At 44.7% G+C, this 24,356-nt stretch overlaps 2 protein-coding genes and 1 long non-coding RNA gene across 5 annotated transcripts in view; 2 read left to right on the top strand and 1 right to left on the bottom strand.

Moving 5' to 3' along the window:
• Cr1l (complement C3b/C4b receptor 1 like) overlaps positions 1-10,868 on the top strand; it is a 109,752-nt gene extending 98,884 nt beyond the window's left edge. The window contains exon 22 of the mRNA XM_016005286.3: positions 1,111-10,868. The gene's annotated coding sequence lies outside the window, so the exon portion shown is untranslated. The remainder of the gene's footprint in view (positions 1-1,110) is intronic.
• Cd46 (CD46 molecule) overlaps positions 1-10,868 on the top strand; it is a 50,988-nt gene extending 40,120 nt beyond the window's left edge. Inside the window, exon 12 of one of the 2 annotated variants that reach the window (XM_076548306.1) lies at positions 1,139-10,868. In XM_076548306.1, the coding sequence (XP_076404421.1) occupies positions 1,139-1,142 (4 nt within the window). In that variant the 3' untranslated portion in view covers positions 1,143-10,868. Of the gene's footprint in view, positions 1-1,110 lie in introns of both variants that reach the window. The other variant, XM_042258896.2, reaches the window with a different exon arrangement.
• Positions 10,869-14,296: 3,428 nt separating this feature from the next.
• Positions 14,297-24,356, bottom strand: part of LOC107402435 (uncharacterized) — a 51,219-nt gene continuing 41,159 nt past the window's right edge. The window contains exons 5-8 of one of the 2 annotated variants that reach the window (XR_013043553.1): positions 24,219-24,323; positions 22,823-23,164; positions 18,251-21,408; positions 14,297-17,697 (exon numbers count right to left, since the gene is read on the bottom strand). This is a non-coding gene — a long non-coding RNA (uncharacterized LOC107402435). Of the gene's footprint in view, positions 17,698-18,250; positions 23,165-24,218; positions 24,324-24,356 lie in introns of both variants that reach the window. The other variant, XR_013043552.1, reaches the window with a different exon arrangement.

Here is a 24,356-nt window from a genome sequence, read left to right as displayed (position 1 = left end):
TAGTAATATTAGTGAATATCAACACAGAATGGAAATTACATTGACTAAAGCATTTTAGACAATTAGTATGAGACTAGTATATTTTTAATTGGCATAAAATACAGAGAGAACTTTTACAGTAACCAACAATAAATTGTCTAAATTATGCTAGAAAGGCTTGGAGGCAAAATTGAATTTTCACTTTAAAGTAATTTTAAGGTTTTAGGGAAATGAGCAGTTCTACAGTGTTCTAAAGCTTGTGATACCAGATAGCTAACATTTTAACCAAGACTAGATTTTGCATATTTTAACAATTTGCCTACTTAAGAGCAGAATTTAACAGCCTATTAATTTTTAGAACTGATTCAGAATTGAGTGAATCTGATACATGAGTGTTTTCTCCTATGTTTTGGATCTCTAGGCTCATCCAGGGTTTATCCTAGATGAGCTGTCAACCTTTGAGACATAGCACTGCCGCCATCCTATAGACTGGAGTATTTGACAGTCCTCTGCCCCTTCCCTGTGAGGTTGTCATTGCTGGAACTTCAGAGCCATTAATTTTATTTTATGTCAGGTAGAACACTAGCTCTCTTCTGCTTTTGGGAAAGTAACAATTTCTTTGTTCCTTACTTCTTAATATGGAGAAAATATAATACTGGGGGAACAGAGGTGAGTGCACAATTTCCCTTTTTGCTTGCTTACATACAGCAAGTGAATACACTGCCACACAATGCTGGAAAACTACCCACCTAGATTCCTGACATGACTGGACAAAATCAGTAAAACTTGAGACAGGTAGTAAGAGTGATGTGAGGAATAAGCAGACAAAATTTTAGCTATGAATACTGTTGTACAACGCAATGCTAAACCCTGTGTTGAACCACTAGAAACAGGAGTTCTGGTGTCCTGGTGTTTGGCATTTGTGGCTTCACTGGGAATTCAAGGAACATCTAATGCTTAGGTGAACACAATAAGTATGGTGCTTGGAAAAATCAGGTCATCTGCTTACCTACCTCCACCTGCAACATCTCCTCAAAAAATATTAAATCTAAACTTGAGGTGAGCTTCAAACACGACGAGTTCCTTCTGTAGGTTCCCACAGCAATATGCTTCTCAAATTCTGATGTACAGGTTAATCACATCGTGATCTTATTAAAAGGTGAACACTAATCAGAGAAGACAGTGTGATCAGTGAAGCTTGAAGAGGACAAGCCAAAGAATATAGCCTGTTTATAGACAAAGAAAGGCAAGAAACCTCTTTTTCCTTCATATTTCTGAAGGGTTTGTGTCTGACAGCACCTTGATTTCAGTCCAATAAAAATGTCAGATTCCTGCTATCCAGAACTGTTAAGAATGTGTGTGTTAAGGCATCACATTTGTGCTAATTTGTTAGAGCAGTTATAGGAAATTTATGCACCAACACAATAACTGGAAGGAAGCAAAGAACTATGACCAAAATAGTATGGGCTTTTCAGAAATAGGAAAATGGTTCTCAGTCCTGACTGTACACTAGACTGATCTGAGCCCCATTCTGAGACCAGTTAAAATAGTACTTCCTTATTGGTGACCAAAGCTGTGGCAAGGTACTACTGGGTTAGAATGTGCCCCAGATATAACATATTAAAGGGACTACCTTAGGCTTCCCTAAAAAGTATGGACATATCAGTGTGCTAGCTACTCCTGAGACTATATACCATCTTCCAAATAGAAGGTCTGGACCAACTTCTTAGAGATGCTAGGGTCCAGACTTAATTCATTTGATCTACTAAACTGACTGTAGATCTTTCTTCCTCCAGTTAACAAAAGTGCATTATATTCACTTCTAAAAAGTCTAGTAAGGCTTAAGTTAATAATGTTTCAACAAAAGACCTTCTACCTGGGTTGACAGCATGGTTTCATAAGCCTGACTCAGGAGGGTATTGCCAAAAAAAAAAAAAATCTGCATTACCAATCAATTATGACTGGTAATTGCATGTGGCAATTTTATATAAAGGGCTCTAAGCATCCAGATTTAAAAAAAAAAAAACTGTTTGAGAGGTGTTATGGTTCCATTTTGCTTCTCAGAACTTCAGGATATGGAACTGTTTAAGCATTCAATAAGGATGTCATAATTTTCTGTTATGGAAAGAAATCTTGTATCATTGTTTTTGTGCTTTGATATTAAACTTCTAGCATTTAACTCATTTAAGAACTAGAATCACGACCTGGGGGTATTTTAATTATATTTTCCAATATAATTAATTGGGAGCATTGGACAGGGTAGCTAAGTTTAAAAGAAAAAAAAGGCTTAATGTGTAATTAATACCACAGACTCAAACTGTCATACTTAGAGGAGCTGCAGTCTCCTACTTTAGTGGGGCAAATTAAACAATACAGCTGAGGGACTTTGCCATTCCCACTACCACATCCTGAGACTTAGAACATGTATTCTTCAATCAAAAGCTTGAAATAGCTCTGCAGCTGCAGGATGTATCATAGTCACTGAGAAGTCTTTCCAGCAAATGCTCCATTCACCTCCCACTTCCAGCACAATAGGCAAGGCAGCCATCTGGGGTAAGACTACTGGGATGTGGGCTCAGAAAAAGCTTCCTGGGCAGCTGATTTGCCATCAGTTATTGAAACCCACTGGCTTGAAATGATATTGAAATGATTATACTGCAGATAGTTCATAGTTAGCTATGCAACTTCTATGGAAGGGGCCACCTGCTTTCTTCCTGAAGGTTCTCCAAGTATGAACCCTGCCCACCACCCCAATGCTGTCAAATCTCTGAACAGTTTTACAAAATTGTCTCACCGCCTATTCAAGGGTTGAAATAAACTATCAGCTGAAAGTAGAACTCCATCTGCTACAAATGGAACTGAAATTAGCCTGCTCCCCTTTAAGGGCCGCATGACAGTTTGGTTAAGTAAGTTCCCTGCAGCAACACTGACAGGAGGAGGGTCAGAGTCCACTGTTCCCTTGGAACCATGAATAGTCTACTTATTTAGTAACATCCCCCAGCCTAGAGCTCCAACCTTCTGTCTCTGATAATCTTTCATCTTTAGAATTTCATTCCTGTCTTAATGACCTTCATTTTTAATGTTTGTCTATAGCAACCTACTTCCAATTCTTTATAATTGGCATAGCAAATTAACTTTCCAGAGCCCACTTCTCATTGCCATAGAATTATGAATGGAAAATAACAAATAAAAACACAGACATGATAAACTGAATATAGCAAATTATTTATTAAAGCCAGGATGCATGAACATACTCTTGACAGAAAGACGGTTCAACAGTAACCAGTTTATACAATTAACATGTACCACATGTCAGAAAGCGCAACTGAGGATATCATAAATTACAACAATTTAATTTTGATACTCCATTAAGTTATCTCTAACTTCTGCCACCACATACATATACACTAAAGAAGTTAGGAAACTTCGATCTTCCTTCTCTGCTCTGCCTGTGTAGGAAACGACAGGCTGCTGCTGACATCACGAGGCTCTGAGACTGGTGCTTTTCCCCCTACATCATAACCGATTTCAAATGGTGCTAGACAAAAACAGACTCTGAACACCAGGAGAAATCGGTCAGCCTGTGTAAGAGATGGGCCAGTGGTGGTCTTCAGGTCTGAACCTCAAGGCAGACAAGTGACAAGTCTCATTTCAGCTGTGTTGCAACCATGGCTAAGTACTCCAGGCATCTTCCAGGTACAGGCAGGCAGTATTGATGTGGGTGAAGCAGTTCTCCATGTACGGAGCACTCTCCCTTTCCTGCTACAATCAACACCCAGAACATCATTGGACGATGATGAAAATTACAGGACCAGGACCAAGCCACCCTCCCCCTCCCATGGAATGCTGGATAAAGTGGATCACTCCCTGCCCCTGATCATGCCCTCGCATTTATTTTGAACACAACAACTTGCCCATTATCACTGCCTCTAAACCAAAGAGACTCATGAGCAAATTTCACTGTTCCAAGTCTTCCTTTGACTTCTTGAAGGAGAGAGCCAATCCTGTGTACAGCTGCTTCTCTGTAGCCTAACCTCTGCTGTGCTGCAATTCTTACTCCTAAAACACTGATTTCAAATGGTGCTAGATACAAAGATGGAAAAATCTAAGCCACCATGTGAAACCAGCTTCCAGAAGAAGAGGATCTCACTGAAGAAAGCAGAGAAGTGCAGTCAGAAGGTCCAGCCTTAGTTCTGAGAATCATCGTGCCTGTCAGAGGCAGAGGACAGCTGTACAATGTTGTGCAAAGCAGCATCAGAGTCACAGTCAACATTTTGAGCAGACAAGACCAATGCAAAGCTTGTTCCCTGTATGACTTCACATTAGTCATTATAAATTATTATACACAATGAAATAAAAGAACCATGTCCATTCTACACATGTACAATTGTAATGACTTGAATTTATGTAGTATTTCCCAAGATGCATAGTGTCATATATTATGTCACTCCTTCAGGACAGTGACCTATGAGATGTTAACCACTGAACACAAGTGTGGCACCTGTGTCAGGACAACTCTTCCACGAGTATTATTCAAAAAGAGCACATGTTCATCCTTTCCATCCCATGACCCCATAGGCTGGCAATTTGATTTAACGCAGAATATTTTTAAAAGCTGGTATCTTATTGTATTATATAGATAATTCTCTAACACAAAATGAGGTATATTTTTAAAATTTATCTGAAAATAAGATTTACAAACTATGTTTCAAATTGGACTGCCTCTTTGCTGTGTGTTTCCTCTGATGTCACAACCCAAAGAAAGAGGATCTCATGGAAGAAAGAATAGAGATGTATGTTTCTGGTTCCCCAGCAACTCTTTTTTGGCCTCCCCAGATGTAAGCTTATCTCTTTTTATGGCTGCTATCTGGTAATAGAGCAAATATAATGTAAACATCCAGAGTCACAGTACGTAGTTGTTCCAAGAGTCCAATGAAGCAGGTATTATTCTGATGTCTGCACAAAAAACTGTAGTCATAGGAACAGATGGACTAATGTCTGTATTCCTGTCCTTCTGCCCACTGCCACTGCTTGGTCTGTACAGCTAGACTCTAATCTCCAAAGAGAACTCTTAGCTAGATTGGGGAAGGGTATTTAGCCCAGGCAATCTGGATGGGAGTGAAAGAGACTCCCTGTAATATATGCTACACCTGCTTAAAGATGAGGGCGCATGGTGTTGGTACTGCAAGGGGTCAGGTAGTCTAGAACCTGCTTTTGCTCTATTGCCCACTGGTGCCTCTGTCCTCCCCAGCAATAGGGAAGATGATGGCAATGAAGCCTACCAATGACATTGACAGGCTTAGCTTCTAAGAACCTGGGCCAGCCAGAGGAGAAACAGAAGGCTCAGCACCCTCCCTGGGCTTCTCCAAGGTCTCAGCTATAGAGGAGTTGCAGGCAAATTTGTACACTGAGTTCCCGAGTGACAGTGACACTGGTTGCCAAAATTAGGGCCTTATGAACTAGATGGTAGGTCGTAAATATATTAGATGGAAGTTATTAACAAGAGTCAAAACCCTGTAAATGAAGGGAACAGATGAGATTTGCATATGATAATACTCAGCTTTTCTGATTATCATTTCAGCCAAATTTTTCTTAGCAACTTCCTATTGCTAGTATCCTCAGTCCCCCTTCCTCTATGTTAAGAGATATCCTGCAGGGATACAGGGCACACCCTTCCTCCCAGAATTCCCAGCCTGTGCTGTTACCTCCTTTTGGCAACTCTCCACCTACTCCCTCTGCTGCCACCCCCATTTGTCCTATTTCAGCTCTAGAAAGCTTTCTCCAAGGCTAGCCCTGTTTGCTTTAATTTAGAAAACACCTATTTCTTTTGGTTCTCAGCATGGCATGAAGCTAATGCCTTTCTTCCTACCCAGCAAATGAAATGCTGCCCAGGCCCAGGGGAGGTGCTATGCCTGACAAGGGAAAACTACCAGTGAAGGAAAAGGTAAGGTCTAGGGTTCCACTCTTGGACTGCAAACCCTGGTTTCTGGTAGATAAGAACCACTGAATGGTGATTTAAACACTAAGCTACAGAAGAGGGAAAGAAAAGTAGTTTTAGCATTCAGACCCTTTGTCCATCCAACTCCACTCAGGCCTCAGCATTCCACAAAAGCAGAATTCCCATAGTCAGCTGAGCAATGTCCCTTTTCTGCAACAAGGTGATGATTCTTCACTAGTTTGGAATAACTGGGTGATTTGTTAAAGTCTGGAAGGCTCTAGCTTTCTAGAAGGCTCTAGCTTTCTGGCACCAGGCCTGAAAGTCACCTGCATGTCTTGGCAGCAGCCCATGAAATCCTTGGGCTGCTAGGGCTCTGCTCTCAGTGTGAGTAATAGGATCCCCCTCCTCAATTAAATGGCTTCAAGTAAACTTCGAGCTACAAGGTCTGATGGAGTTGTCTAGGAAAGAAATCACCCTACCTCACTTAGCAGTACTGCAATGGTAACTAAACATAGAAGAAGTCTGAGACACCATTCTCTAGCCTTCATCTGTTCCTGTACCTGTTTCTCTCTGGGGGCCATTCTACCCACCCATAACAGAACACTTCTCTGGCAAGGCAGAGACCAGAAGGGCGGAGGCAAGGTCACTCCTTGTAAATCAGAACACCTGCTTACCTACATGCTGAAATTAGGGCCCTGCCATCATCCTGAATGGCTTTAGTGTACACACACACACACACACACACACACACACACACACACACAGTGCTTAGGAAGGAAATAGCCAGAGGTGGCAACAGCATGCAAGAGAGGTACAGTAATCTACAAAATCATATTCTGTCTAGAGATATACAAAATTAACACACAGAAAAACCAACTCAAGCAGTCCAGACAGTACAATTAAAGGTTAAATACTCTTCATGGGCCACTGGCTAAAAACAAAGACTAAAAAGTGATCTATGACCACTGCTATGATTTTTAGAATCCTAAATATCCTGAGCCCAGAACAGAACCCCAAAAAATGTGGGAAGAAAATCGGTGGGAGGGGGAAAATACTTGCTCCAGAAACCTCACCCTGCTGGCCCAGCCTGTGCTGTCTGATGTGCTCACATGCAGAACGTGGGAAGGTTCCAGCCAGGCAGTAGCTTCTCCTTCCTAACCCAGCATTGGGTGCTGAGTCACAGTTATGCATGATGAGAGTTCCAGCCAGAGTGGGGGAGGGTGCCAGAAGCCTGCCATCCATTTTCTTGTCTGCGTCTGAAGACTGATTTAGGGCTTCCCACCAGTTAAAAGAACTTATCTTTGGGAGAGGAGGCTAGGGAAGGTCTTTTTGAAAGAAAAGGAACATCTTACCTCCAAGAGAGACTGCACATATATGAATTGAACAGGCTGCCTGGCTTCCTGTCACTCTCAGTAGTAGCCCAGGCCCAGCATCCAGGACATTTTGTCTTTGGCTGTCAGGGTAGGTGGGGAATGCTGCCAACAAGCTGTGGTTAATGAGTCAGAGGACAGGGTGATAAAACAAGGGATATATGTTGAGGATACATGGATAGCTGTGGTTAATGAATCAGAGGAAAGGGTGATAAAACAAGGGATATATGTTGAGAATACATGGATAAAGGGGAATTTGGAACTTGTTGGCCTAACATCAATGACAACTGATTCCCAAAGTGGGCATAGTACCCTTGAGACCCAGTGTGTCCTGCAAGTGCCTGCTTGGGTAACCAAGGGAGAAGCAAAGGCTTCAGAAGTCCATGGAGGCCAGCCTCTCTTGGCTTCACTGAGTTAGAGATATGGAGACCTATGTTCCTGGGCAACCACATTCTAAAAATTAGATTTTTCTGTCCCTTCCTCAATGCTACTGAATAAGTCTTGGGTCTCAAAAGCTCCCAAACTTAGTGCAATTCCATACAGGGCACTAGGTCCTGGCACAATATCTGGGCTAGACAAGGCAGAGTATTGCTGGAGGGCTTCTTTCCAGGTTCCACCAAGCCCCACAGTCCCACAATCCACGTATAAAATAATCACTCAGACGCTTATATTATTTATAAACTATATGGCCGTGGCAGGCTTCTTGCCAACTGTTGTTATATCTTAAATTAACCCATTTCTATAAATCTATACCTTGCCACGTGGCTCATGGCTTACCGGCATCTTTACATGTTACTTGTCCTGGTGGTGGCTGCAGTGTCTCCTGCCTTCCTGTTCTTTTATTTCTTTTCTCTGTTAGTCCTGCCTATACTTCCTGTCTGGTCACTGGCCATCAGTGTTTTATTTATATAGTGTGATATCCACAGCACTTCCCCTTTTCTTCTTTTTTTTTTAAAAAAAGAAGGTTTTAACTTTAACATGGTAAGACTTGATGGCTCACAGAACTGGAGGAAAACATACCACGGCCATGTTGGGAAGCTGAAGTGGGCGGAGCCAGCAGCCACAACACCTTTTCAGTCTTAGAATGCTGCAGTTTAAAACAATAGGCTCACAATAAGACTGATTCAGATAAAATAGTTTACAATGTGTTTAAAATATAGGTAGGCTTAAAAGAAACAAAAAAAGATAAATTAATATAAAAAAGCCATGTAAAGATGAATATTACACAGAAAATCTGGATTGTGTTGTCTTTGGGATTTTTAACTGCAAAAAAACATTTGATTGAGAAAGATGTTGAATTAAACCAATATGTATACTTTAAAGGTACCTTGACTTCAAAATTTAGATGTAAGGATATGTTGCTTTGGAAAAGAAGTTCTGCTTTTGTTTCAACAGAAAGCCAGAGGCTATGGATTTGTTCCAGATTAAGATACATCAGGTTTCACCAGCCAAGACCCCCTGAAAGGTCTCCGATGACACCATGGCCCAGATAATCTAACATCCAGAACAGTTTCAAGGCAACTGGCTCAGACAATACAGCCTCACGGACTACACCATAAGCCTAAAATTTTCTTTGCATCCCCATAAGATACAGCAGCCCCCTCCAGCACAGCCAAGTGCAGACCATCTCAGACACCTGCACTCAGGCCCGTGGTCCTAATCATCCTCTATGCGGACCTGCTGGGTAAAGCCACGAGGAACCCAAGAACGGGCTCCCACAGGACATACAGAACATCCCACAGCAGCATGGTACTACGGCTGCCTTCTGGGATGAAATACACATAGTAAAGAAGGAGGGAGGCAGGTACAGAGTGAGGGCTAGAGAGTAATGTGCTCTCCTTGTGGCAGAGGGCTTTGCTCTCATAGGAAGGAGAAACTGCGCAGAAGCACTTCCATGGAAGCTGAAGCTTGCCACAGGAGGAAAGGCAAGCCTGCCTGTGGTCTTCCAATGCCGACCACAAAGTTCATGGCCCCAGACCTACATAGCCTACACCTTTAACATTCCCAAATGGTCTATATGGCTCAGTGGAGAGGGTTCAATAAGGACCAGCTTAATCAGGTCAGGGCAGAGATACCCAATTTCAACTTCCCTAACTCACCAGCCAGGACTGGTCAATTCCTCCTCCTGCCAAAAAGCAAGGGAAGGGAAGACAGAACATCCTATCTGATGCCATACTCACTGGATCATGTGCCTATTCACTGGGTTCCCAGGAGTTCTCTGCAACAAACCTCACTCCTCCTGTGGAGGGTAAAACACTCTCAGAAGAAAGCATTTCAGGAACCCAGGGTGGACCTATTGATCTCCTAGTGGCAGTTCTGCCCAGTATCTGGGCACACACCTGGCAGTACACAGGCCGGAGCACAGGCTATGATGCATATGTGGCTGCACTGCTCCAGGTCGGGGAGGGAGGTTAGGCTTAGCAGAGATATGTCTGAGCCTCTAGGCAACACAAGCCCCAAACCCTGTTTCACCTTTGGCAGTCCCAGCTAGTAGCGGCACCTATAATGCTATTCTAACCCTTTTCAGTTATAACTTCTGTCTGCTAGTCTCAAGAAAAATGAGGAGGAGGTGGAAGGAGCAGGGAGGGGGGAGGGGGGAAATGGAAAAGAAGGAGGGAGAAGAGAGAGTCAGAAGAGGCAGAGGAGGAAGTTTCACAGTCTAGTGCATTCCCATCAGATCAGAGGGGAACATGAACAACTTCCCCTTTACAAGCCCTTTTCTGTCCCCTTTCTGGACTGGGGATAGTTTAGAACTGGGCAGGGCAGGCACTCAGGTACCCAGCCAACTGGGCTTTCACAGGCTCAGTCTCAAGCCTGGCATTTTCCCTGGGGCCATTACCCAGCATGCCCTTTTCCTCACTGGGGAGGCCGCACCCTCTTGTTTTCAAAGTTTTATAACTGTATTGTTTGTTGTCCAGCAGATTAAATTCTTTGGTGGCTGGGGAGGCAGCAAGGGTGGGGGTGAAGAGAAAGGAGGGCAAAAAGGAGAGAAAATACAAGTAACTCCTATTAGGCCCAAAAGATTAAATGCATTCCTTTTGAACACAAAGTTCACCTGTTTTGGAGAGCAGCCAGCCAGTGGCCAGAGGCAGTGTCCCCTCCCTCTCTGTGCCTAGCACCTAGCAGAGCAGCATGTGGTCTTAGATATCCAAGGATATTAGGATTTGAGCTGAAAAGAAATAACAGCTAATCAGGTTTAGGATTTGCATACCTAAACAACCACCACTCCAAATTAGGTATCTACTATAGGGCAACCTGATCTCTACCAGGGTCTATAGGCAGCTAAACCCTGGAGACAGAAAGGTCCCTGCAGTGGGCAGTCTGTTTATACTCCAAATCAAAGTCACTCATTCACTGATACCAGAAGACCTGTACTTCAAGAATGTAGCAATGTAACTGTACATACTATAGTCAGCCGTCCATATCCCCAGGTTCTGCCTCCCTGTACTCCAATCATTGTGCATGAACATGTATATACAAATATGAACTAAACTACTTTATATGCACAGACTTTTTACCACTATCCTCTAAAGAATTCTTATAACCATTATTTGGCAGCATTTGCTTTGAGTTAGATATTATAAGAAATCTGGGCATGGTTGAAAGTTCACGAGAGGATGTGTATAAATTGTTTTCACCTGACAGAAGGACTTCAGCATCTGTGGGTCCAATCCTCCATAGATTAAAATGACTATATTCAGAAATGGCTAAGGAATGTAAGAGAGTAGGAAACAGAAAAGAAGGGAGGAAGAAAGTCAATAGTAAGTGTGAACTTAAGACAGGCCTGTCTTATCAAGCCTTCTGGTACTAAATCTACAGCTAGCAAATAACTCAAAAGGACATAGGATTTTCCATACTTAGCACAACTTTCATTGAGCCATTAATTAATCATTTCACACTCCTGGTTCCCTCTAAGTAGTATGTCCACTTCAACACACAACTAAGCCTTTAGCACCAAAACCAATGCCTGTGATTCCCAGAGCTGTGAGTCTACTCAAACTCTTCTACCTTCTTCCTTAGAAAACCTCATCTGATCTTACTTCCTCTTATTACCTTTCTCCCAACTACAATGATTGTCAAGTGTCCACTTCACTTCAGTAATGGCACAGGGTAGGAGTAGTAATGATACAAATACAGGAATAGAACAGATATTCCCTGGAAGATATATACTTTCTCTACTTTTTATATGAGAATCAAGAACAGTTCTCATAAGCTCTCTGCAAAGGAAAAAGGGTTATAGGCATAGGTTCTGTGCCTACATTGTCTCCTCTATGCTCCCAGCTTAAGGATGTCATAAAGGCAGCCAGGGTTGATTAAAGGTAGAACCAAGGAGCCACTTTATATCCTAGTACCTTGGCCACATAATTTCAGGGATTGTCTCAAAGTCCCTAGCCTCAGGGCTAGGCAGACCTGACAAGAGCAGCCAAAGTCTCCTCCTCAGGAGTTCTACCCTCCTTTAGGAACTCAGCAAAGTTACACAGGGGCCTTTCATGACATCTACATGAATTTCCCTCACAGCTTTGGGTTGGGTCCACTCTATTTTTCATTCTCCAGGTGACTAGACAGAACCAACTTTAATACAAGACAAATTCATAGAAGGATGCTACAAGCATCCTCCATCAAAAGTACTCCCATGCACCCTCCCATTCAAACTATAGTTGCATTCAGGGAACAGAGAGGGACAGACGCTTATCAACAGACACAGATGTTAGCTGACCCTGTCCAACCTCAATTGTTCTGAAGGGAACACTCCCAGAGAAAGTCTAATCCTTCGTGTCCAAGTTCATGATAAGCAAAGGCAAGCACTTCTCTAGCCCTTCGTCAGAGCCCTGATCTATTAAAATAAAGGTCACTTAGAAGCTGAATAGTCAAGAGGTCATACATCCCAATACTCAGCCTCAGCACCCCTTAAAAAATTGAGGACTGTTTTCAGGACTCAAAGAAGCCTGGTGCCCATCACTCCTCTGACCTGCTTTTCCTATACAAGGGAGGCCTATTTTTCCACACTGATCATGCGGCAAGGGTTCTGAGCTGATGACTATGCAGCACATTAGCCAGTGCTTCCAGTGGGTGATATATGTTAGCCAGCAAACAGGTAACACAGACACAACACACATGCTGGGAAAGCTCCAGGGATCCCTCACAAACAGAACGGGAAAAACCTCAAAGTTGCCACAGTGAGACTTCCTCTCAGTGAGCAACACACGGCAGAAACATGCCCGGATTCATTGGAAAAACTCTGAAGGTATCAAATGCCTTAACAAGAAATCTTTTCAGGAACATGGGGAATGCCTGGCATTCTAGCTGAGTGCAAGCCAGCTCTCACAAGAGCTCCAACCAGTCAGAGAAACAGAGGGCGGGAGAATAAAGATATTCTTAGTTTTCCTTCTCTTCTCCAATGTGCAAAGTAAGAAGTGAAGCCCTCAGAGATCCAGAACACTGCTAAGGACCTCAATGCTCCACTCCAACCCCTGGTCTAGCTGGAGTAGAGGACTTGGGTTGGAAATCCAAAGCTGGGAACAAGCAATTGGGTCCTGAGAGAGCTCTCCCTGGCTCAGTTCAGTCATGGCAAGACCAATGCTACCCCTCTGCGCAGTGTTGGGAAATGACTCAGTGAACCAGCTAATGTCAAGAGATATAAGTGTGTAGTGACTTTAAGGCTTCTTAAAGCTCCTGAGAATCCTTAAGACTGTTCCACATGTTCCTTGGCCCAGGAGCTCCTACCCAGGCTGCTTTGGAGAATTTTTGAGTCCCAACCACACTTACTGTGCAAAGGAGGCACAGGAGCAGGCCTTGAACAGAACACCTCCCTTGAACATACAGGGTCTTCCAATCCATGTCCTGCACCACAGCCAGCTCTCATATGCACATCTCTTGTCTCTAAGAGGGAACAGTGTCCTATCCTGTCACCTAGTAGGTCCTCACCAACTACTTTTACTCAGTTAACCCTTTCTCTTCACTGCCACCCATGCAAAAACACATTCCTACTACCTACCCAAAGCCCATCACCAACCATCATTCTCACTAGCACTAGCTAGGGTGCCTCTTTGGAACAAAACTTGGTTTTCTCTCTCACCTGGGTTCATTTTCCTGGCCTTGAGTTTCTGGCTAAGCAAACATTGCACAAACATCCAGGACAGGCCTAGAGGTAACACGAGTTGGAACCTCCAACAGGATCCTCATTCAGAACCTGTTTCACAGACAAGTAAACTGACTTGTGTTCATGGGAATGAACACAAAACAGCATAAATCCACTTTCCCTGACCTATTTCCCCATGCTATAACCTCTAACCACACATCACCTGATCCCTGTGCAGCTTTTGGCACTTTCAGCCAATGGCAGCTCCTATATTTTGAGTAGTCCCAAGCAGCAATGGCCAAGGAGGAGGGAACTGCATAGCCTGGGTCACCTCTTTCCAAGTAAACAAGTTCTGAGTCCTGAAGTTGAACACCATGGAGCAGAAGCACTTGTGGCTCAGCACCACTGGCCCACCTCAACCTCACAGAGCACACAGCACACAAAGCATCTAACACTGGGTGACTTCTCCCCACCTGGGCTTGTCCGTTTCCTGAAGAAACCATAGTCCTAGCAGAGACTGGGATTCAAATTAGCCTCCTGTAAGCACATACTTAGTGAGTGACTTAGCAAAGACCTGACCTGAATGCTTCCTGTGCTGCACAGACAAGAAAGGCATGGTGATTAGACTGAGGCACAAAGGCAGCTAATGCCTGATGAGGGTTGAAGAAGACAGAGGTTAAGGGCAGCCATACAAAGTGAAAATAACAGTAAGATGGTGGCTCAGAGTCTGACCTCTCCTCCTGCCTTGATTCCTAACCTAGTACAGGCTTCTGTGAGCCACAGAGAACTTGTAAGGATTTTTTTTTTTAATACCTAGGGAAAAAAGGAGTTGGTGTCCATATCAGTTCTAATCTTTTGGAAGACAGCCCAACTAAGACAGTTTCCCAGGGTACTGAGGTGCTTCAGGACTTGTCTATCATCTGGACCCCTTTTTCTTCTCTCTTGTTTTGTTTTGTTTTGTTTTGTTTTGTTTTGAGATAAGGTCTCACGACATAGCCCAGGCAAGCCTGGAACTCAAGTTTCCTGGTTCAGCCTCCTAAGTGCTGACATGACAGAAATTAGTCACCATATTTTCAGTGGGTGGTATCTTCCTCATCTACACACAATGTTACTTATGCCTACTGTGTATTTTACGCTGCTTTGTTATTGGCACTCTTACACCCACAGCACAAGAAGAAATCTAGTCCTGGGCCTCTGGACTTCCAGCACCTAGTACTTTCTGCTAAATTTAGAAGAGAATTTTTCCCTCTTCCACAGACACCAAATAACATCTGCCTCACCTCCCCCAAAAATGTGCACAGCCTTGCTAGGACATAGAGAGTTTGCTTTCACTTGAGATTATATAATTTCTTGAGGATGTTAATTCACAAAAATGTCTGACCTCAGCCCAAGGGTGAGGAGAAAACAAGGGCTTTGGAATCAGAAGTGCTGAATCAAATCTCAACATCACTCATCAACTGTGTGACTTTAATTTAAATCATTCAATAATTACACTCTCACTAACAATATAAAGGAAATAATATATGTGTAACCAAGACTGGGAGAACAGTTTCCTCTTCCATGGATGGCATATGGAGACCAAGATATGCCATCTCCTTTCTTCACTAGAGACTCATCCTGGCTCCACCCTGCCTAGAGTCTAGACATTTGGATGTGTCTTCCCACGCCCTTGTGACTTGTTCCTATTATCCAAACACAAAGAACCATGGCCCTGTGTGGTTCCCTTCACCCTATTCCTGTACTCTACCCACATGGGCATGACTCTACAGCACCAGGCTCTGTACAGACCATGGGGCCTCAAGAGTATTTTCTTGCTTATCAACCATAAGCAGTGGAAAGGAACCAGCAAGGAACCAAACCCAGTGTATACTTTCCTCATGGCCACTGACCAGGAAAAGGAAGGAAAGCAATGCCCCCTTATAGATGGCAGGCTGATTAAAAGGACAGTATCTCTTACTTATTCCAGAGGCATGCCATATGTATAAAAAAGTGACCTCCTCTAAGGCTGCAGTCTTGGGGACACACTAAAGCCAGAGGATAGAGCCAAGATATGCTCTCAACAATTCATAGCCCTAGTAAGGAAAAGATACCATGGAACCCAGATGGTGTGGACCAATCAGATCCCTGGGTAGGACACCTTGCATTTTACTATGGTCAGCCATGCTATTTCATCTTCAGTACCACAGCTGTCTTCCAGAACTCACAGACTCAGAGGCCAAGGGAAAAGTGCCAGGCATGCTTAGATCCTACAAGGCATGCTAACTGTCCTGCCTGCTTGGCTGGCAATGCATAATTCTGCCTGTCACACAGCAGAAGCCAGGTTAGTGACTAGGAGCAAAGCATTAGATGAGGGTCTGAAAGAGGGAAATGGGCAGGGTGGTGCAGCCCTAATTTACAGAGACAGCTGTGTGACAAAAGGAAAAGCCAAGATCCTCTGCTCTCCACCCACTTTCCCAATCAGGCAAAGGAAGGGTTGTGAATGGTAGCAGAGGTCACTAGAGTTGGGCACAAGACCTAGGGTTCTGAAGTACAGCTAGCAGCACATCTGGCTTCAGCCTCCCAGTGGGGTTCATCTTGAAGAACCATGTTTATTCCTTTCCACCTCCCATCTGTAGAGCTGACTGAACTTACCTTTTTGTCAAACTTCTGCTCCTCCATTCCCCAGCTGTCCCTCGCACACCACTGAGGCAGTGACTGAATTTGTCCAGCTCCTTAAAATAACAGATAACTCATCCAAACTTACTTTCTTGGCAGGGATCTCAGAGGCTTGTCTCAAGGGGAGAGACAAGACAATCAAATGTGTGAGTCGGATTCATTAATCTTCGTTGGACAGTAGTGGGAGGGGGCAGGGAAGGTGAAACACATCTACATAATGCCAGTAGTGTAAGTAGCATGACCTGGCTGGGGTTGAGATTCTACAGGTACCTAGTAGAATTATCCATGATTATTCCTTTCCTCTTTAGACCCTAGACATTTGGCTGCTAGTTAGTTCCTAGTAGCCCTAAGGGCCAAGAACACTGCCAGCAATGATAGACTGGGACTTCTGAGTATCGCAGCAAGCACCTGCTGTCTGCTTTCTGGTTTGTGTCTACAATGGAGCTGTCATTCCAGTTTTGAGGGACATCACCACTTTAACTCAACACTGCTGTTGTTATAAGGCAGAGGAAAAGTGTTTCCCTGTCAAGTGACTGGAGATATTCTGAAGACAATTGAAGGCCTAAAGAAGAAAATGATTTGTTCAAAGGAAAATCCCAAGTAGAGAAAAAGCTAGAATCCAGTCACTGCTCAGCCCAGTCTAAACTTTAGACCCCAGACCTAGCCTAAGCTCCTTAAAAGCTCAGTGTGTCCAAAATACCCATTCTTCAGAGGAAAGAGCATGCTTGAGCCCTGGGTAGTTCCTAGAACCTTAGGGACTGTAAAAGGAACTACACCCAGAATAAGCTCAGGTTAGATGTCAGCAGCCAAGAAGCTTCCTTCCCACAACTGTGGGAAGTAAAAGTGCCCTGGTACTATCATACCCTGTCTACAGTGCTGCCCAAATGTCTCCCAAATATCTCACAGCCTAGCTAGTTGAGCTGGCTGACCTTATGCCAGCACTCTGCCAGTTACTCACCCCATTCACAGAAAAGCCAGGAATGGAGGAATGGAAAGAAAAGAGCAATTGTTGGAGGTTCTGAATGGTAAAGTTTGAGGGAACAGGTCCAGGAAGCAAACATACTCTACCTATCTGGGAGGAAGGCTCAGGCCTTTCCTTTGTTGCTTCTAGTTTCTAATCAGCAGCCTGATATTAGTCCACCAACAAGACTAGGTCCATGTTACATCAGACCACAGCTGAGGTCATGGAGCCACATAAATTGGTGAATCAAGAGTACCTACGAGAAGGAAAAGACTATCTAATCTACCATACTCCACCACCCAACACTATGGGCTTACTCACTACCCACCTTCCTTCCCAGGACAACTTCCTCTCCCTGCCTTGCTAAATGGGGGTAAAGATAAAGAACAGAAAGAACAGACATGGCTCTTGGATCAGCAGCTGAGAATGTTCTCATTCATCCTAAAGAAAAAAATCAAAGGGAAGAAGAGGAAGGGTTGTAGGAAAGCACAGAGAGTAAAAGGTCAAAAGAGTGAAGAAAGGTCAAAAGATATTCTTGAGTAGGGCAAGTTAAGCAGGAAACAGAGGAGACACTGGAAGCTTGTATTTGATGTAGGGCATAACCACCTTTAGCCATACTGAGTGCCCAAGTCTTTCCTTCTCTAAACATGGCATCCTACTGGCCCTCATTCCACCTCAGCAACTTCATCCAGCATGACCTTTCATTTATCAGCATCTGAAATAGGAAAAAGAAGAATAAGTATGGCAGACCAAAGCCTGATATGGACATATATACCTTCCAGCCCTTGGAGATAACTCACTCTCCACATTGTGGTTATGATAGAAGTACTCTTCTCCCACAGGGAAGGGTAGACACGTCTGATAAGAACGGCTTAGCTCAAGGCTATATATAGTTGAGGTTCCTACCAGTCTAGAGATTTGGAGCTAGAACTTGGCAGATCTATGCCAAGTGCTGGCAAGGACCATCCTCATGCAGCCAGCCAGCTAAGAGCCTCAGCACATGCTGGCCACAGTGAGTGGAGCAGGGTCCTTCATGAGGCTCTTAGTACTCCTCACCAAGGACATGGCTACTGGATCCATTTTAGAGAAAACTAGCTTCTAAAATGTGAGTCTAAGGATGAATACTAAATTCCAGCCTTTCCTTCTGAAGGACAAAGGGAGGGCACATAGGAGAGGAAGAAGGTATAGCACCCAGGATTACAGATATTTATTGACTTTGCATATTTGAAAGTAGAAAAGAACATACAAGAATGAAGATGAACACTTACCTACTGAAAGCAAAATGGTCAAGTAGCTCCTCTTTTCTGTTCTATAAAAATGCTTTAACCAGCAGTATGGCTCAGATGCACAAACATCATCCTCAGCTGAGTCTGAGTTGCCAAGAGGTTGTTACCTACTTAGAGATGGAGTTGTATTCTGTTGATTCTCTGTTGGGAAGAGAAAGGAAGGTAGATCAGCTGGGCTCTGCTCACAAAATTAATCAAGCAATGATTTGCAATCAGAGTTTATATCTAGCCCCTGAGATAATAGTCCTCAGCTGTGACAGATGCAAGATAACCCTGGGCAGAGTAATGTGGAAAAAGACCAGTACCTGTGGGCACAACATCTGAGTACCTATCCACTACCCTTTTGTCAAGTGACAAACAAACAACAAAGTTCTCTGAAACATGATAGTCAGGTTTTCATCATATGCATAGCTCAGAACCAAGAAGTATAACCCTCAAGTACCCAACTCCTACACATATGCAGCCTTTGTAGTCATCATGTTCTCTACTCGGACACAAAAGCTAGAGGCTTTGGATACCTTTGAGAGCACTGTGAGTATAGATATAGTTATAGCTAGTTCCTATGCCTGTTCTGCTCCACTCTGCTGTGATGTCAGTCATATCTCCCTGCCCCCATTTGGTCCTCAGACATACCTCCCAGAGATCCCAAATGAGTCATTCTAGGTGGTCCTTGGGTAGAAGAAGTGCTCTGGTGCCAAATGTCTACACTAAAATCAGTGGCTAGAAAATGTAATAATTAAAAGTGGTACCTGGAAAAAGCCTGGATGAAGCTCAGGGCCAGGATGTCTCTCATACCCAAACTTAAATTGTTTGTTCCTCACCTTAGACTGTGTCAAAAATGCCAGAGAGAAAAGGGTAATAGTTTGACCAGGATACAATTGCAATGGAGGCATGATGGGTGGGGCAAGGGGTCATGTGTCTTTAGCAAAGTGCTGCAGGAAAAGCCTAGAACTCTGAGCTTCCATGACGATGTGCTAAAGGGGCAGAAGGAAGATGCAGAGAGAATTCATTTCAAAGAAAGCGAGGAAGATAGAAGGAAAAAGTAAACTCTGACATGCCACCACAAGGAACGGGAAAGCTGACATACTACAGGGGAGGTTAGAGCAAGTGAGGTGGACTACCATCCACACAAAGCTCAGCAGACAAAGGGTGTTCCGGCATCCTGCCTCTACTAAAGCACCTACTCCAGGGGACTACAGTACACTGTCATGGAGGATCTCCTTGGCCACTCTGGGAAGAAGGAATCCGTCACCTTCTACCCTCAAGAAGACATACAGACCCACTGAGAAATCCCAAAGGGGTATCCAGCTCTGAAAAATATGTCTATCATTTGGGACCAGTGAGAAGAATTTTTAAAAAAAGAAGAAAAAAGGAGAAGAAGAAAGGGGGGGTGTAAAAAGGTACTGTTTTCTAAGCCCACTGAATAACCAGCTGTCTCTCCTCTGAATCTAAAATCCAAGGGTCTCAGAACCCTTGTGAGGTGTCTGGTGTCTCCCCATCCATGACACACAGCAGTGGCCTTCTTACTACCTAGCCCTCCCTAAAAATGCCCCAAGGCTGAGAATCGGCCCAGAGCCCCAAAGAGCTGTTTTTGCTGCTTTCATGTTGTCAGAACATTCTGGCTGTTCAGCTGAGAGCTCCATCTCCCGGCTCCTGATACACTGAGTCATCTTCCAAAGAGGAAAAAAATGAAACACACACACACACACACACACACACACACACACACACACACACACACACACACACACACCAAAACAGCTATCACCAGGGCCCAGATTGCTGTCGACAGAGGACTCTCAGCTACACAGCCCAGAATTGGTGATGAGGGCCATCAGGGTGCTCAGATTCCCCTCCCACAGGGCTCACAGCATCAGGAAGCATGCAGCCACTGTTGAGATTCAGCAAGAAGAGAAACAAACCTAGCATCAAAAGGCTCCTACCCAGGAACACTCCCTGCTTAACCTCTATTCTGCTACCACCAGTGCCCCTTTGTTTCCTGCTTTAGAAACAAAGGGGCACTACCCCTGGGGGAACACCACCACCTTGTGGGCTTGAGGTCCAAACTACTGAGACATTCCTCTCTGGACTTGCTGTGACAGCACAGAAGTACATAAATCTCCCTTAATTTGGTAGTCACCTGCTATTATCTCATTTTACATGTCATAAGTCCCCAGGCAGGAAAAGAGGGCTTCAGACAAATCTACAAGGAACAGACAATACAATGGACATGCCTACAGAATAGGCTGCTAGGGCTCTACTTCAAAAACTAAGGTCACTTAGGTTGGAAATAGAATGACTTGTCTAAAATTACCCAATTGAGATTGGGGTACAGACATGGTATGACCAATCCAATGTGTTCACCTGCCTCAATGCCTGGGGCTCACCCTCCTCTGAAGGGATTCCTACCTACCCACCTCTGGCTGTTCTTATAGGAGGAAGGCAGGGAAAAACAAAACAAAAAACAACCAAGGTTTGTTTATTTCATCTACAAAAAATATATCACCTTGACCAAATCTGGCTATGCAAGAAGAGGAGAATGTTACAAAGTAGATATAGACCAGTTGAATGACCTAATATAGTGTTAAGAGACTTACAATATCCCTAAAATAGCCACATTGAAAGGTGTCGCCTTCTAACATTTTGCAAACATGGAAGATTCATACAGGAAAAAGACTCTGGAAGACTTGGATTCTTGTCAGCCACAGGACTCTTCTTAAAAGGGTTATGATAAAAAACAAACAAACAAGTAACTGTTCCTGAAGTGTCTAATGTGGCATCCAGCAACAGAAGCCCTGAATAGGGATGTCTTCCTCCCTCTTCCCCAGGCTTCTTGTTAGAGCACGAACTCTGATTGAAAACACACGGAACCACACACAACAAAATACCGTGAAAGAAAGGAGATTTATAACAGTGGTTACAGGGATTTCTTCTCAGAGGGTGCTCAGGGAGGGCTCCATGAAGACAGTGGGACTGCAACAGGTAGAGAGTAGGCATGGAAAACACCAGTGTTGAAAAGGGAGAAAATAAAAGCAGAGAAATGTGAGTTGGCCAGTTTTTACCTGAGGAAGGCTTCTTGGGAAAGCTAAGGCCACTTTCAGACAGCCCTGAGTATTCGACTGAATGGGAGGAATTTCAACCTGACAATGATAGGAAACCATTTTAAATCTCTGAGCAGGAAGACAAGATGGCCGCTATCCGCAGCAGAGCCTAGAAAGGGTTGGGCAGCAGGGAGCCTCACTAGAGGACAGCAGTTAGAACTGTAGCCCTGGCAGGGGGCATGGGGGAAAGGCAGGGCTACCGACCAAACACTGCTGCCTGCTGTGTACCTCACCCCCATCCCCATGTGGAGGCTGCCAGAGACAGAGCCTATTTGAAGAACACAAAACACAGGTCTGCCACATCTCAGATGAGCTGCTGTGTCTGCCTCTACTCTCCCTAACACTAGGCTCTTCATGGAACATCTCTGAGTTTCAGGCTAACTAGGGTATGGAAGCCAAGTGCCGACACTCTAAAGATGGGGCCCTAGGTCATGGAACCCTGACCCAGAAGGTTTCCATTTAGACCCCGACCCAGTTCTTGTGACCAAGGGTGGGATCGGGCAGTTCTGCCTCCAGACCACTTTCACTGCAGCAATCATAGTTACATCCATATATGTAGTGCCTGTACCCCTCTATCATAGACCCCTTTTTTACCCCCACCCACTTCCCAGAATTGGCACAGCAGGGCCAGCAAAACCAACAGCACCAGCCACCATGTGGAAGACCAGCAGGGATGGCTTCAAAATGGCAGCCTCAAAGGAATCCAGAACCCAGCCAGGGAAAGGAAAGCTAGAGACAGGGAAGGGGAACTGCCAACCCCTCCCAATAGGCTTTCACACCTTCCCTCACACTAATACTGTCAGGTCTTCTTCAGAAAGGGTAAAAGGGAAAGGAGGACACTACCCCCACCTCCAAGCCCCAGGGACCATAGGTGACACAGGGTACTCAGAAGGACATTCTGGGGCCCACATCCCCAAATGAGACAGCAGACCATTTCTGTATTCAAATTTGGTCACTAAGTGGGCAAGGGCTAGCCCATACAGGGAGGAACCTCCCAATGTTCCCCATCAGACCCTCAGCTGTGAGCCCCGAGCAGTGGGGAAGTAGAGTTGCAAAGAAGGCTTGAGAAGGAAGGCACAGGCCACTCTGAGTTATATAACAAGCAGGGAGGTGTTTGTCCCAGGCCAGAGACCCAGGGCGCACTGCGCTCATGCTCTGGATGCGCAGTCATGGGTGGGGCCACTACGCATAGTACAGGGCCCAGCAAACCCCCTCCCACAAATATGAGACCCACCACAGGGACAAGATGGGATGCCAGAACTCTGATTTTCCAGCTTCCCTCCCCCAATACAAGACGGTTGCTGCTGTCCCAGTTTTATTCTTCATCTCTTAGTTCCCTAGACTGACACATCATTTTAATGGGAGTTCTTCAAACCTTTACCCACTCATTTTTCAGAAAACCTTACAACAACTAGTTTCCAAGCAATATCCTGAGGTTAGTCCCCATGCTCACCTTTCCAAGCACAAGATAGCAGCAGCTTCCAAAAGGCAGGTTCTTCCAAGAGTGGACTCAGCTCAGAGCTGATCTAAGGACCTCTGGATGATCAGAGCATCAATGCAGATCCCTTCACTTGGGGGCAGCCCACTCAGTAGGAAGCCCAGGGTGGTCGCAACAGCAGCAGCAGCAGCTCTGCCCTACCTTGCCTGATGGTTTCCAGGGGAGCCAAGAATTATTTCTGCCGCAACACTGAGGTGTGGCAGATCGGAAAATTCCCTTTTCTGACACCAAAGCAAAGGACAAATATTTTCTTCCAATTTGGTCAATCCTCTTCAAACCAGTCTCCCCAATCTCCTCCTTCAAAAAAAAAAAAGTTTGGGGCACTCTAAGCTCTTCTTCCTTATAGTGACTGAAATTTTAAAAAGGTAAAGGAAGAAGCTGCGACTGGGCAGTCTGAAGCAGGCAGACACACGCACCTACGCACACCCCTAAAAGAGATTTTAGAAGCTGCTGGGCTTCTCCCCCTCCCCTTTAAGCAAGTGAAATGCAAATTCAGATTTGATACCCTGTCCTCAGCCAACCAAAAAGAGCTTTTCACCTGCCATTGGCCCTCCCACCAATGAGAGGAAGTATCTGAAGTAAGAGCCCTCCCCTGGCCAATAGAAGGCCAGCTCAGTCACTTAGTTAATGATGCAGCAGTACAGGGAAGGCCATCACATGTGAACTGGAAGGGAGCCAACATGGAGACACAGAGAACGCAAGGTAAACAACTTTCCAACGCCAAAAGGATGACATTTAATCCTTAAATGCTAGCTTTCCACCTAGGCTCATCCTTAACCCTTCTGCTGGCCTGACAGATCCCAGGAGCCTCACTACCTGTCCCCACAGAGCTCCTGACAAGATGCAACAGTGACTGCGTCACCAATCTCCACTTTTCTCAACTACGCAGTGACAACCTACCAGCTTCACCCCACTTCTCCCAGCCCACACCCTACCTTATGCTTATGCTCTTTACCACCCCAGATGCCCAGGACTAGACATTTTAAAAGGGAATGCCTGGAAAAACAGTTTCTCCTGACTGCTTCTTGTCACTTCTCACTCTCCTCCTTCCCCATGAGACCTGCACAGATGGACGCTGACACCCAAACAACCTGGAAAACCAGCCTCTCTGTCCACCAGAAGAAAGCAGGGTAAAGGGTGGGAGGTTAAGTGAGAAGCCAGGGCTGGTTCACTCCTCCCCCACCCTGGTCAGGCTTAAGTAGCTGACACTAAGGGAGAAGAAATTAAAGTGGAAAACACAACAACAACAACAACCTCCAAGGGAAGGAAAAATAGCAAAAAGCAAGAGAGGTGAGAAAAGGCAGAGCACCCACATACCCTAGACATTGCCCTCATCACACAAAATACATACGTGGGGAAGAAGTAGGTTACGCCATCAAGTCCTTAAGCCTCACTGGACCACCAGTCGTCTCCTGCGCAGACCCAAATCTCTATCCAGATACAAGGTGTCGCAGTCCTGAATGTTCCAGAATCCACTCTGATTAAGTCT

This window comes from Peromyscus maniculatus, chromosome 11 (genome assembly GCF_049852395.1).
Source record: "Peromyscus maniculatus bairdii isolate BWxNUB_F1_BW_parent chromosome 11, HU_Pman_BW_mat_3.1, whole genome shotgun sequence".
Classification (NCBI taxonomy): domain Eukaryota; kingdom Metazoa; phylum Chordata; class Mammalia; order Rodentia; family Cricetidae; genus Peromyscus; species Peromyscus maniculatus.
Note: the sequence above shows the minus strand (reverse complement) of the source record. Positions and strands in the feature narration are given on the sequence as shown.